General features: G+C 42.1%; 1 protein-coding gene across 1 annotated transcript in view; it reads left to right on the top strand.

The window, feature by feature from the left end:
* The window catches only part of TM9SF4 (transmembrane 9 superfamily member 4), a 56,598-nt gene that overhangs the window by 10,044 nt on the left and 32,529 nt on the right, over nt 1-14,025 (top strand). The window contains exon 2 of the mRNA XM_060031070.1: nt 13,476-13,589. Within this exon, the coding sequence (XP_059887053.1) occupies nt 13,476-13,589 (114 nt within the window). The remainder of the gene's footprint in view (nt 1-13,475; nt 13,590-14,025) is intronic.

Here is a 14,025-nt window from a genome sequence, read left to right as displayed (position 1 = left end):
GATCTATTTTTAGTTAATTTTTGTATGAGATGTGAGGTTCCTTTTGCACGTGGTTACCCAATTGTCCAAGTACCATTTGTTGAAAAGGCTATCCTTTCCCTATTGAATTGCTTTGGCAACTTTGTTGAGAGTCAATTTACTGTAAATGCAAAGATTTATCTCTAGACTTTTAATTTTGTTCCATTGGGGTTTTTTGGTTTTGTTTTTTAAAATTATTTATTTAGGGCTTCCCTGGTAGTGCAGTGGTTGAGAGTCCGCCTGCCGATGCAGGGGACACGGGTTCGTGCCCTGGTTCGGGAAGATCCCACATGGCCGCGGAGCGGCTGCACCTGTGAGCCATGGCCGCTGAGCCTGCGCGTCCGGAGCCTGTGCTCCGCAACGGGAGAGGCCACAACAGTGAGAGGCCCGCGTACCGCAAAACAAAAACAAAACCAAAACAAAACAAAAAAAATTACTTAATTAATTTATTTTATTTTTGGCTGTGTTGGGTATTCGTCGCTGCGCACAGGCTTTCTCTAGTTGCGGGGAGCAGGGGCTACTCTTTGTTGCGGTGCACGGGCTTCTCATTGCGGTAGCTTCTCGTTGTGGAACACAGGCTCCAGGCGCGTGGGCTTCAGTAGTTGTGGCACTCAGGCTTAGTAGTTGTGGCTCGCGGGCTCTAGAGCACAGGCTCAGTAGTTGTGGCACACGGGCTTAGTGTATTACACGCCATGTGGGATCTTCCCAGACCAGGGCTCAAACCCATGTCCCCTGCATTGGCAGGCGGATTCTTAACCACTGCACCACCAAGGAAGTCCACGTTCCAGTGGGTTTTATGCTTATCCTTACCACACTGTCTTGATTACTGTAGCTTTATAATTGCTTAGAAATTGGTAGTGTAAATCCTCTAGTTTTGTTCTTTTTTGAAGTTGTTTTGGATATTCTAGGTCCTTTGTGCTTCCAGGTAAATTTCAGGGTCAACTTGTCAGTTTCAACAAAAAAGCCTACTGGGATTTTGATAGGGATTGCACTGAATCTATAGATTAGTCCGGGGAAAATTGCCATCCTAACAATATTGTCTTCCAATCCAGTGTGGAATGTCTCTCCAATTGTTTAGATCTTCTTTTGTTTTTCTTAGCAATGTTTTGTAATTTTCAGTGTACAAGTCCTTTTTGAAAACTTATTTCTAAATATTTTATTCTTTTTGAAGTACTGTGGATGGAGCTATTTTCTTTTCTTTTTTTTTCTTTTTTTGGTCACACCGTGCAGCAAGTGGGATCTTAGACTCCTAACCAGGGATCAAACCTGGTCCAGTAGTTAAGACTGCCAGGGAAGTCCCTGCAATATTTTCTTAATTTTATTTTTGGATTGTTTGTTGTTAGTGTGTAAAAATACAATTAATTTTTATATATTGATCTTGTAGTCTGTGACCTGGCTCAACTTGTTTATTAGTTCTAGTTGTTGTTTTGTGGATTTCTTAGGATTTTCTAGATACAAGATATGTGATCTGCAGATAAAAGCACTTTTACTTTTTCCTTTTAATCTGGATGACTTTAATTATTAGCTTTAGTGCACATTATTTGCATTTATAGAACCGTGTTGAATAGGAATGGGAAAAGTGGACATCCTTGCCTTGTTCCTCTTCTTAGGGGGAAGCATTCAGTCTTTCATCAAGTATGATGTTGGCCATGGGTTTTTCAAAGCTACCATTTATCTGATTGAGGAAGTTCTTTTTTATTCCTAGTTTGTTGAGAGTTTTTATCATGAATGTGTGTTGGATTTTGTCAAGTGCATTTTCTGCATCAGTTGTGATGATTGTATAGTTTTTGTCCTTTATTCTATTTATATGGTGTATTACATTATTTGATTTTCAGATATTAAGCCAACCTTGCATTCCTGGGCTAAACCCCACTTGGCCATGATGTGTAAACCTTTTTATATGTTGCTGGATTCAATTTGCTAATATTTTGTGAAGGATTTTTCTGTCTGTGTTCCTGAGGAGTATTTGTAGTTTCCTTTTCTTGTGATGTCTTTGGCTTTGGTACATTCTTTTAACAAATTTATTTAGACAAATGATATTATGCTATACATACACTGCTGTGCATCTTTTTTTTTCAACTTAATATCTTATGTTGGCAGTATTTCAATAATAATTCTACCTTCCATTTAAGTATATATTGTGCTAAATTGCCCTCCCCAAATTTACCTATATCTAGTGTATTCAGATTTTCTTTAAACTTTGACTCTGAAAGGTGAAAAAGATGTCATTATTTTCATTTACAGTTTTTAGATTATGAATGATGTTGAGCATCTTTTTGTGTCTGACCATTTGAACATTTAAACTGCCCATTCTTTTTTTTTTTTTTTTAATACTTCTTATTTATTTATTTATTTTTGGCTGTGTTGGGTCTTCATTGCTGCGTGTGGGCTTTCTCTAGTTGTGACGAACGGGGGCTACTCTTCTCTGTGGTGTGTGGGCCTCTCACCGTGGTGGCCTCTCTTGTTTCGGAGCATGGGCTCTAGGCGCGCGGGCTTCAGTAGTTGTGGCTCACGAGCTCTAGAGCACAGGCTCAGTAGTTGTGGTGCACAGGCCTAGTTGCTCCGCGGCATGTGGGATCTTCCCAGACCAGGGCTCGAGCCCATGTCCGCTGCACTGGCAGGCGGATTCCTAACCACTGCGCCACCAGGGAAGCCCTTAACTGCCCATTCTTATCCTTATGGGTTATTTGTCCTTTATTGGTTTGTAAGAGCTCTTGGTGTATTGAAGAAATTAGCCCTTTGTCAGGTGTGTGGGAAATATTTTTATTCAAATTGTCTTTTTCTTTTTCTATGGTGATTTTTTTTTCATTTTCTTCCTTCTTCCTTTATATTCTTTTTCTTAATAGCTTCTGGATTTTGTTTTCTTCTTAGAAAACTTTCCATGTCAAGATTGTTTAAAAGTATAGCTATATTTTCTTCTGATACTGCTCTTATTTCAGTTTCTACGTTGAAGTCTTTTCTGTCTTCTCCAATACCAGTTTGGATAGCTCTGTATTTTAATATTTAGTAGAACTAGTATGCCTTCATTATTTTTCTTTTCAAAATAATCCTGAAGTAAAGGATAAGTGTGAAACTGACTAGAGTGATTTGTTTGTTGGTAGTAAAGCATTGAATTGGGGGAGGGGCAAGGAAGACAAAGTATTGGAGAGGAAAAGAATTAGAGAGGGAGGGTAAAGGGAGACAAAAAGCAATTAATCTGTGCCATCAGGTTCTTCTTTGGATACCTCTAATCATGAGGTATCCAAATTATCTCCCAGCTTGGCTCCCACAGTGGGGACAAACTTCTGATCACTCAGCTCTGCCAGGTTTGGTACAGCTGGACTTCCTTTACTCTGCAGATAATTTGCTGTGTGAACACGTCACTTCCCCTCTCTGGCCTCCTGGATTACTTGACTCTGAGGTTCTTCAAAAGGTGTCTTTTTTTTAAATTTATTTATTTATTTTTGGCTGCGTTGGGTCTTCATTGCTGTACGGGCTTTCTCTAGTTGTGGTGAGCGGGGGCTACTCTTCGTGGTGGTGCATGGACTTCTCATTGCGGTGGTTTCTCTTGTTGCGGAGCACGGGCTCTAGGCGCGCAGGCTTCAGTGATTGTGGCACGTGGGCTCAGTCGTTGTGGCTCGCGGGCTCTAGAGCGCAGGCTCAGTAGTTGTGGCGCACGGGCTTAGTTGCTCTGCGGCATGTGGGGTCCTCCCGGACCAGGGCTTGAACCCATGTCTCCTCTATTGGCAGGCAGATTCTTAACCACTGCGCCACCAGGGAAGTTCCAAAAGATGTCTTTATGGAACCCAACTCTGGGTGGAACTTTGCCTTGTTTTGTTCAACCTTTAGGTTGCTTGGGTTGATGGAATGTCCCATATTTTCAAGGGAATCATGAATTTCTTGAGTTTTATGGGAGGTAATGAGGCTTCTGGTTCACTCTCCTCACTAGGGTAGGGATATCCCCTTTCACCTCCTTCCTTGGTCACCTCCTTCTCTCTGATTTGCTCATGGTTATGGCCTTTTCCTTAGCTAGATAACTCTCTTGTTGGAAGTTTCCTTAGATTGAGCATATATCTCCCTCCTTGCAGTGCACTCATTGGTCCTGCCTTCCGATGCAACCCAGAGCAAAGCCACTCTGCCTTATCAAGCACACACTCTGTGTACTTTACTTAATCCTTACCAGCATCATCACTCAACCGCCCTGCCATGAGTTTAGTATTACTATTTTCTTATTACAAATAAGAAACCAGAGACTCAAAGAGTTTAAAAAACGTGCCCAAAGTCACACAGCTAGGAAGTGGTGGGTCAGGGCTTTGAATTCATATCTGTATGGCCCCCAAAGCCTGTGCTTTTTCCACTACACCAGTGGTTCTCAGAGTGTTATCCCAAGACAAGACCAGCAGTACCAGCATCTCCTGCGGACTTGTTAGAAGTGCAGATTCCCAGGCCCTGCTCCAGAGCTACTGAAAGAGACATTCTGGGGGTTAGACCCAGGAATCTGTTTTAATAATCCCTCCTGGTGATTTCCTTGCCTGTTCAAGTTTCAGAACCACTGCCTCCCATTCTGCTTCCCCACCTGGCTGCTGCTTCTGTTCACATCTGACCAAGAATTTATAGGTAATTTCTCTAGGGCTGGATATTACTATGTCTCTGGAGCAGAAATGTGCTGCACACACACACCTTTCCCCCGAACACATACACACGTGGACTTGGTAACCAGAGTCATTTTTAAAACTGCAGATATGATGTATCTCTTTCCTACTTAAAGTTCTTCAGTGTCTCCCCAATGCACTAAGGAGAAAGCCCAAACTCCTCAGTGTGACTTTTGTGTGATGTATCCCTTACCCGTTTTCCAGTCTCCTGTCTACACAGACCTATTCATGCTTGCTACTCACGTGAACTAGAAATGTTGTCATCACCTGGGAGCTTGTTAGAAATACAGAATCTCAGGCCCCACCCCAGACCTGCGGAATCAGACTCTGCATTTTAATAAGCCCTCCAGGTGATCTATATGCACAGTAAAGTTTGAGAAGCACCAGCCTACACCTCACCTGCCATAAACCCCTTATGGTTGCCCCAGGCCTTCGTGCCTGTGTTTTGCTCTTTCTGGAACACTTCTCTCTTCCCTCTCCTTTCCCTTCAGGCCCTGGGTAGGCTTGAGTTCTTAGATCTGCACCCCATCCCTCTAAGACTGGGCTTGTTGCTGGTCCTGTGTACTTCTTAGCCTCTTAACTGATAGGACAAGAGACTAGGCCCTCCATAGCATCTGCATCTGGGACCTAGCATTGCCATTGGCTGATGACTTGTCTCTGTCCGCCAGCTGGCTGAAAGCTCCTCGTGGGTGTGCATTCTGTGAGGCTGGCACAGTGCCTGACATATAGTAGGTGTTCAATGTAGTGAGCTGATTTCTGTACTGGTTAGAGCATGGGCCTTGGAGTCAGACTGCTTGGGTATAAATCCTGACCCAACTAGTGTTATACCGCCTCTCTGAGCCTCAATTTCCTCATCTCTGAAATGAGAACAGTAAGAGTCTCTATCTCATAGGATTGTTGTCAAGATTAATTGATTAACTGGGTTATTGCATGAAAAGAACCTAGAAGTGTGCCTGGCACATAATCGGTATCCAGTAAATGTTAGCTGCCATTGTTATCATCTTTTAATGCAACTCACCTGCCTGAAAAGAGCATACCTGTTCCTGTACATTCTGATCTTGGGCAAGTTATATAATCTCAGGGTCTCAGGTTAATTGGCAATCATCTGGGAAATGGTGATAGAAATCCCCAGGTAGTTAGTTATAGTTGCCAGAATCGTGCAAGTCAGTGTTTGTGAAGTGCTTAGCACAAAGCAGGGACTTGGTAAATGGAAGGAAGGGACTGTTTGTGCCACAGTGCCTTGTACCTACTTTTAGGTGCTCCGTGACTCTGTGGCTTCTTGTTACTTTTTAATGTTGTTTTCCGCTAGGGTGAGTATTTTCTTTGTTGTTATGTCTTTTTGTTTGTTTGTTTTTTGTGTCTACTTGCTCCATTGGTTTGAGACTTTGGAACAAAAGGGTATTGAAGTCTTTCAGGATTTGCTTTTCATTCCTCTGCAACCTGAGCTCTCATGGAGCCCTTGAGTTCCCCAGGGCAGTGTCTCTCTGCTAAGATTGGAGGATTCTGTTTCAAAAGAACTGGAGTAACTTCTTAGATTTAATTGGCTTGATAACCATAAGAGATTGTAATCCTCTGCCCTGGCTTCACATCACATATCAGATAAGGCAAAAAGTCTGGACTCTGGCTTCCTAGGAAGGGAAATTTAGAACACATATATATTTAAAAAAATTTTATTGACGTATAGTTGATTTACAATGTTGTGTTAATTTCTGCTGTACAGCAAAGTGATTCAGTTATACATATATATATATTCTTTTTCATATTCTTTTCCATTATGGTTTAACACAGGATATTGAATATAGTTTTCTGTGCTATACAATAGGACCTTGTTGTTTATTCATCATGTGTATAATACTTTGCACCTGCTAATCCCAACCTCCCAATCCTTCCCTCCCCCACCCTGCCTCCCCCTTGGCAACCACAAGTCTGTTCTCTATATCTGTGAGGAGTCTGTTTCTGTTTTGTAGATATGTTCATTTGTGTTGTATTTTAGATTCCACATATAAGTGATATCATACAGTATATGTCTTTCTCTTTTTGACTTACTTCGCTTAGTATGATAATCTCTAGATCCATCCATGTTGCTACAAATGGCATTATTTCATTCTTTTTTATAGCTGGGTAATATTCCATTTTGTGTATATATGTGTGTGTGTGTGTGTGTGTGTGTGTGTATACACAGATACACACACACACACACACACACATGTATGTATTTGCCACATCTTCTTTATCCATTCATCAGTCGATGGACATTTAGGTTGTTTCCGTGTCTTGGCTGTTGTAAATAGTGCTGCTATGAACATAGGGGTGCATGGATCTTTTCAAATTATAGTTTTGTCTGGATATATGCTCAGGAGTGGGATTGATGGGTCATATGGCAACTCTATTTTTAGTTTCTTGAGGAACCTCCATACTGTTCTCCATAGTGGCTGCACCAGTCTTCATTCCCACCAGCAGCGTAGGAGGTAGAGCACATATATTTTTGATTAACAAGAAATAATGATGTTAACTGTGGGCTTTTCATTCGTGGCCTTTATTGCATTGAGGTAAGTTCCTTTTATACTTTTTTTTTGAGAATTTAAATCATGAATGGATTTTTTTTTTTTTTTTTTTTTTTTTTTGCCTGCATTGGGTCTTCGTTGTGCGCAGGCTTTCTCTAGTTGTGGCGAGCAGGGGATACTCTTCACTGCAGTGTGCGGGCTTCTCATAGCAGCTGCTTCTCTTATTGTGGAGCACGGGCTCTAGGAGTGCAGGCTTCAGTAGTCGTGGAGCGTGGGCTCAGTAGTTGTGGCTCGTGGGCTATAGAACACAGGCTCAGGAGTTGTGGCACACGGGCTTAGTTGCTCCGTGGCATGTGGGATCTTCCTGGACCAGGGCTCAAACCCGTGTTCCCTGCATTGGCAGGTGGATTCTTAATCACTGCTCCACCAGGGAAGTCCATGAATGGATGTTGAACTTTGTTAAATGTTCTTTCTGTGTCTATTGAAAAGATTATGTGATTTTTTCTTTCGCTTTGTTAATGTAGTTTATCACATTGATTGATTTGCATTTGTTGAACCATCCTTGTATCCCAGGGATAAATCCCACTTGATCTTGGTGTATGCTCCTTTTAGCAAGATGTTAAATTCAATTTGCTGGTATTTTATTGGGGATTTTTGCATCTGTGTTCATCAGGGATATTAGCCTATAGTTTTCTTTTCTTGTGGTATCTTTGTCTGATTTTGGTATCAGGTGATGCTGGCCTCATAAAATGAGTTTGGAAGTGTCCCCTCTTGTATTTCTGGAAGAGTTTAAGGATTGGTATTAACTCTTCTTTGAATGTTTGTTAGAATTTACCTTTAAAGCCATCTAGTCCTAGACTTTTCTTTGTTGGGAGGTTTTTGATTACTGATTCAGTCTCCTTTTTATTCAATTTGTTGACCTATAGTTGTTCACAATAGACCCTTATGATCCTTTTTGTTTCTTAGGCATCTGTTGTAATGTCTCCTCTTTTATTTCTCATTTTATTTATTTGAGTCTTTTTCTCCTTAGTGTTGCTAAGGGCTTGTCAGTATTTTCAAAAAACCAACACAGTTCTGGTTTTTTTTTTCCTATTTTTTTCACATTCTCTTTTCAATTTATTTCTGCTCTAATCTTATTATTTCCTTACTTCTCCTAACTTGGGCTTAGTTTGTTCTTTTTCTGGTCCCTTGAGATGTAAAGTTGGGTTGTTTGTTTGAGGGTTTGTTTTTTTTTTTAATGTAGGCATTTATCACTCTAAACTTCCTTCTTAGTACTGCTTTTGTTGCATTTCGTAAATTTTGGCATTTTTTTTTCTTTTGTTTAAGGTACCTTTAAAATTCTTGTTCAACTTCCTCTTTGATCTAAGAGGGTGTTGTTTAGTTTTCACCTATTTGCAGGTTTTCCCATTTTCTGCTGTCATTGAGTTCTAGTTTCATTCCTTTGTGGTCAGAAAATATACAGGGAATGATTTCACTCTTTTCAAATTTGTTAAGACTTGTTTTGTGACCTAACATGTGGTCTGTCCTGGGGAATGTTTCATGTGCACCTGAGTAGATGTGCATTCTTCTGCTGTTGGGTGGAAGGTTCTATATATGTCTATATATATAGGTCCATTTGGTCTGTAGTGTTGTTCAAGTCAGCTGTTTAACAGTTTTCTATCTGGATGTTCTATCCAGTATTGTAATTGGGATATTAAAGTCCCCTACTATTATTGCATTGCTGTCAATTTCTCCCTTCAGATCTGTCAATATTTGCTTTATATATTTAGGTGCTCTGATGTTGGGTGCATATATATTTATAATTATTTTATCTTCCTATTGAATTGACCCTTTTGTCATCATATAATGACCTTCTTTGTCTCTAGGCACAGCTTTTTTTTTTTTTTTGGCGGTACACAGGCCTCTCACTGTTGTGGCCTCTCCCCTTGCGGAGCACAGGCTCCGGACACGCAGGCTCAGCAGCCATGGCTCACGGGCCCAGCCGCTCCGCGGCATGTGGGATCTTCCCGGACCAGGGCGTGAACCCGTGTCCCCTGCATCGGCAGGCAGACTCTCAACCACTGCGCCACCAGGGAAGCTCTCTAGGCACAGCTTTTGACTGAAAGTCTATTTTGTCTGATATAAGTATAGCTACTCCCGCTTTCTTCTGGTTATTGTTTACATGGAACATCTTTTTCTATCCTTTCAATTTCATTGTGTGTGTCTTTAGATGTGTCTCTCGCAGGTGGCATATCACTGGATTTTGTTTTTTTATCAATTCAGCCACTCTATGTCTTTTGATTGGGAATTTAATCCATTTACTCCCCAAGTTATTCTAATGTGCGTCAGGGTTGAGAACCAGTATCCTAGATGTACAGATAGGGTATAGAGGTAGTAGATTCTCAGGGATTCTCACAGTAGGTCCTTGGACAGCTGGAAAGGTGGGAGGTGTCAAGAACTCCTTAAATTTGAGGATCAGTTATCAAGTGGATATAGCAAAGATTAAGAACCATAGTATTCAACCTGTATGCGAATGTATGATTTTACATTTTTATAGATCAGAGGTTAGTTGATGCTTATTGTTAGCCTGTTCGATAAGGATTTGTTGAGTACTCACATCACCAAAGCCAGACAAGTGATTAGTGCAGGTGGAGAGATGGCAGCTACTTAAACCATAATACAACATGAAAAGTGCTATAGTAGGGCCTTAAACAAGCACAGATTTAAATACTTGTCAGATAACTTAAGCAGCAGTCTTTGAACATGTATAGATGTGAAAGTTCATTTGGGTGTTGGGTAGTTTCAAATTGCTTGCCTCTAGTGTCATCATAGAGATATTTGCCAACTGCCTTGAAAAATAAAGAAGAAAGAGGATAATTCCTCCTGTGGGGGTCTGAGGGGTTCTTGAAGGAAGCAACATTTCAACTGGACCTCCAAGTGTAGGTAGGACTTGAATTAGGTAAGGGCAAGTGTCAGAAACAGCCTGAGCAAAGGCCTTGAAGGCAGCCTCACCTGGGCAAGTCTGCTTGCCAAGGGCAGAGACAAACTTGGGGTCTTCCTGAAGGCTTAGAAAGAAAAGGTGGGAGGTGCTGATGGAAAGGCATCTTGGGGCCAGCAGGTAGAGTTCATTCCATACCAAGCTAGAATTGCTCTAACCTAGGCGTTCAGAACAGTGATGTTTTCTTTTGCCTAATTTATTTTATTATTTTTCTTAAGTGGTATAAATATGTATAATCCCCAAAGAAAAACTGGAAAATACAGATATGCAAAAAAGGAAAACATCACCTCATTTTCTCAAACATAACTTTAAAAAAGAGGGGCATACCTTGCTGAGCAGGGTTCTATCCCCTGCTTTTTCTACATAAATCTAAAGCTTGAATACTCCTACTCAAGAAGTATATCATCATGTTTAATGACTACATAAAAGGATAAGTGGTTACACCATAATTTAACCCATTCCACTAATATTGGACATTTTACTATTGTAAGTTGTGAACTATTTCACTATTTTAAATAACCCTGTGGTGAACATCCTTTTATGTACATTTTGGCATATTTGTCATATTTTTCTTAACATGTCTAGAAGTAGAATTGCAGGGTCAAAGAGTATGCACTTCTGGGGGACTTTTTTGGGGGGAGGATTTTGATAGCGTCAAATTGCCCTCCAGAAATGTTTCAGTTTATAATCCCTCCAGCCATATGAAAATATCGAAACAGTGACATTTTAATATCTAAAACTAACAGTATCATCTTGGTATAGTCATTAATTCTAAACTGAACTTCTGAATTGCTTTTGGTTGCCAACTTATATTATTCAAAAATTCTAGCATATTGTGGAAATAATTCTTTGCCATTTTTCATCTGTTGATCCTTCCTGTAAGATAAATGGCTTTGTGATTTGTTGATAGTATCTATGTGTGAGGATTGTCTGTTTTCTGTATCATTTTTCAAAAATTTAGAGTTGGGTTATTATTTTTAAATGACTTTTGGCTGACATTTGACGTCAGTAGTACAGGGTTTGTCTTCCTTGCATTTAGTTAACTGGAATTCAGGTTCAAAGAGGAATTTGAGGAAAACAAAGGACAGGATTTATTTCTCTCACACAAAGCACTCAATCTAAGGACTGCCCAGTGAGGCCTAGCGAAGAGAGAGGGCTAGAATCTTCTGATGACTGGTCAAGTGGAGGAAATCCTCCACTTGATGGAGAGGAAATCAGAAGCTGTAACCAGCCCACAGTCAGTAGGCTTTCTCTCACAGAAAGAAAGAATAAAACTCTGTTTGTTGTTGCTGTATCAAGGCAAACCCATGCTACTAAAGGCTTCTCTTTGTATGTGCATGGAACATCTCCAGAGGGATTTTCAAGGAACTGGTGCTAGCAGTTGTCTGTGGGGAGCTGAAGAGGGAGGAAGATTTATTTTTCATGGTTATACCCATTTGTACTGTTTGAGTTACTGGATTGGCCAAAAAGTTTGTTCGGGTTTTCCCATAATCTTTGCAAATATTTACTGTATATGTTTTGCTTTTTCAAAACTTTTTTAACCTAGTTATTTTTTTAAAAGCCTCTCTTACGCATGGTTATGTAATATGTTAACATTAGAGGAAAGTGGGTGAAGAGTATATGGGAACTCTCATAGTATATTCTGTAAATCTAAATTTATTTAAAAATAAAAAGTTTAAAAAAATGACAGAGGCGGGGAGCATACTGACTTCCTATACAGAATCCTACCCCATGAGACATTTTTCCACCTTTTTGTCTTGTCATTTCTTTTAAAGATCTTGCTTTCACCCCTAATTCTGCTGACTTTGTGATTACCAGATTCAATACAACTGTCTTAGCCATTTTTCACTGTTTTTGTTGGGGTCAGACTATTATTTCATATTTCATAATGCACATCAGCTGACAGATACTTATAAACATCACAGCAGATCAGAGGAAAGCACTCTATGAATATATTGCTTTTAAGAGTTTGACCAGGCTTTGTATCTAAACTAGTGCACAACCTCAGAACCTTAAACTTTGAAAGCCAGTTTTCCTCAGCTTGTGCTCCTGGTAAAAACACAGATGAGTCTACATTTTTGGCAAGCCCCCTGAGTGATTCCGATTCCCTGTAACACTGAGTTCCAGAAAGAATCGTCTGAGAGAGAGAGAAAGAGAGAGAGAGAGAGAGAGAGTGTGTGTGTGTGTGTGTGTGTATGGTGGTGATGGTGACTTGAAGGATGCGGGGACAGGGTAATCAGGGGGCTGTGGCCAGTGTCCGATGGGAGTAAATGAGGGTCTGAAATGCCACAGCGGTAAAAGGGGTGGAGAGAGAAGGCAGATGCAGCCGCGCAATTGAGTTCGTGATCCAGGTGTGTGGACGACAAAGTTCCTTGTTCAAGACAGGCAGAGGGAAAGAAGCTCTTCTAGTACCTTGAGGGGGCGAAGCATATTAATGGAGGGACAGAGATGCTTTGATGGGGTACTTCTTGAGGTGGGTAATTGACCTTTCTTGCCTTTGATTCCCAGGTGCCAAGCACTGGGGACACAGTCCCTGCTCCCACACAGATTACATTCGAATGAAGGGGGACAGATAATACACAAGGAAACAGATACATATGCCCATGCCAATTAGCTGAGTCCATGAAGAGAAGTGGAGTAAGGGGTTGGAGAATGGGTGATAGGAGCCCTGAGGAGGCCATTTAGACGGGCTAGTCGGCGGAGGCTTCTCTGAGGAAGTGACATCTGAGAGAGACCTGAATGAAATAAGGGGGTGAGCCAGGCAGGCACCTGTGGGAAGGGCATTCTGACGGAGGGAGCAGTGAAGGTGATGGCCCTGAGGGGGTGGAGAAGGACTTGCTGTCAGGAGACACGAAGGCCGGCGTGAACGGAGCTGAGGAGGCAGAGGATGGGAGGCGGCGGGGTCAGGACAATTTTGGAGGCGGTTTGTAGGAAAATGTATTGGTACCATAGGAGCTTCCTGACAAAGCAAGCCCGTTGCTATGTGGAGAAATGGGAATTAATGGGACACTGTGGAGCTTTGTTTCCTGCTGGCCCTACAGGACAGTGATACATGTGACATGATGAAAGGGACATTGCTCGAAGAGTGGGGAGCCGTGGCTCCTGTATTAGTCTGCCCTTTTGCCCTGCTGTCAGTTACTGCGCTCAGTTTGGGGCCCATTTCTGGAAGTGCAGGATCAGTGCCTCATAGCACCCTTGGGGGCATTTAGAGGGTAGCCTTTGGGGGGCCTCAGGCTTCTCAGAGTGGGGATGAGACTGCGTCAGTTAAAGCAGATGTGACGGTGCCCCAGAGGGCTGTTCACCTCTTTCCCCCATTCCGACTGCCACCTCTCTTCTTCCAAGCAGGATTGGTTGCCGTGGTCCCTGCTGCTTCTCTCTCTCACGTGTGATACCGGGGCCTTCTACGTTCCTGGGGTCGCACCAATCAACTTCCACCAGAACGACCCTGTAGAAATCAAGGTAAGTGCGTTCCTGGTCTGTGGGAGCCAACTGTTGCCCAGTTGCTGGGCAGCCTGGCCAGAGGACTGTTGCGAGCTGGTCACGTCCCTCCTGTGGTTGCAGAGAACCCAGACCAGTGCTGCTCAGCCTGGGAGGAAGAGGATTCACTGCGCATGGCTGGGGCAGAGGTGGTGTGTCCCTCTGGCCCCGCCGCCTCTCCTCTCTCTCCGCCTCTGGCTGTCTCTGCATCTCCCCCTGTATGAGTGCATTCTCTCTCTCTGTCCCTCCCTCTCTTTCTCTTTGGCTCTGTCTCTGTTTCTGGTTCTTCCTGTGTCTTTGTTTCTCTCTCACTTTCGCTCGCTTCTGTGCCCACCTCTTTCTGTGTCTCCATCTCTCTCAACCTGCCTCCTTCTCTGTGACATCTCTGCCTCTCTCCATCCTCCTCTATGTTACCGGC

This window comes from Delphinus delphis, chromosome 15, assembly GCF_949987515.2.
Source record: "Delphinus delphis chromosome 15, mDelDel1.2, whole genome shotgun sequence".
Taxonomy (NCBI): Eukaryota; Metazoa; Chordata; class Mammalia; order Artiodactyla; family Delphinidae; genus Delphinus; species Delphinus delphis.
The sequence above is the reverse complement of the archived record's forward strand: the minus strand, read 5'-3'. Positions and strand labels throughout refer to the sequence as shown.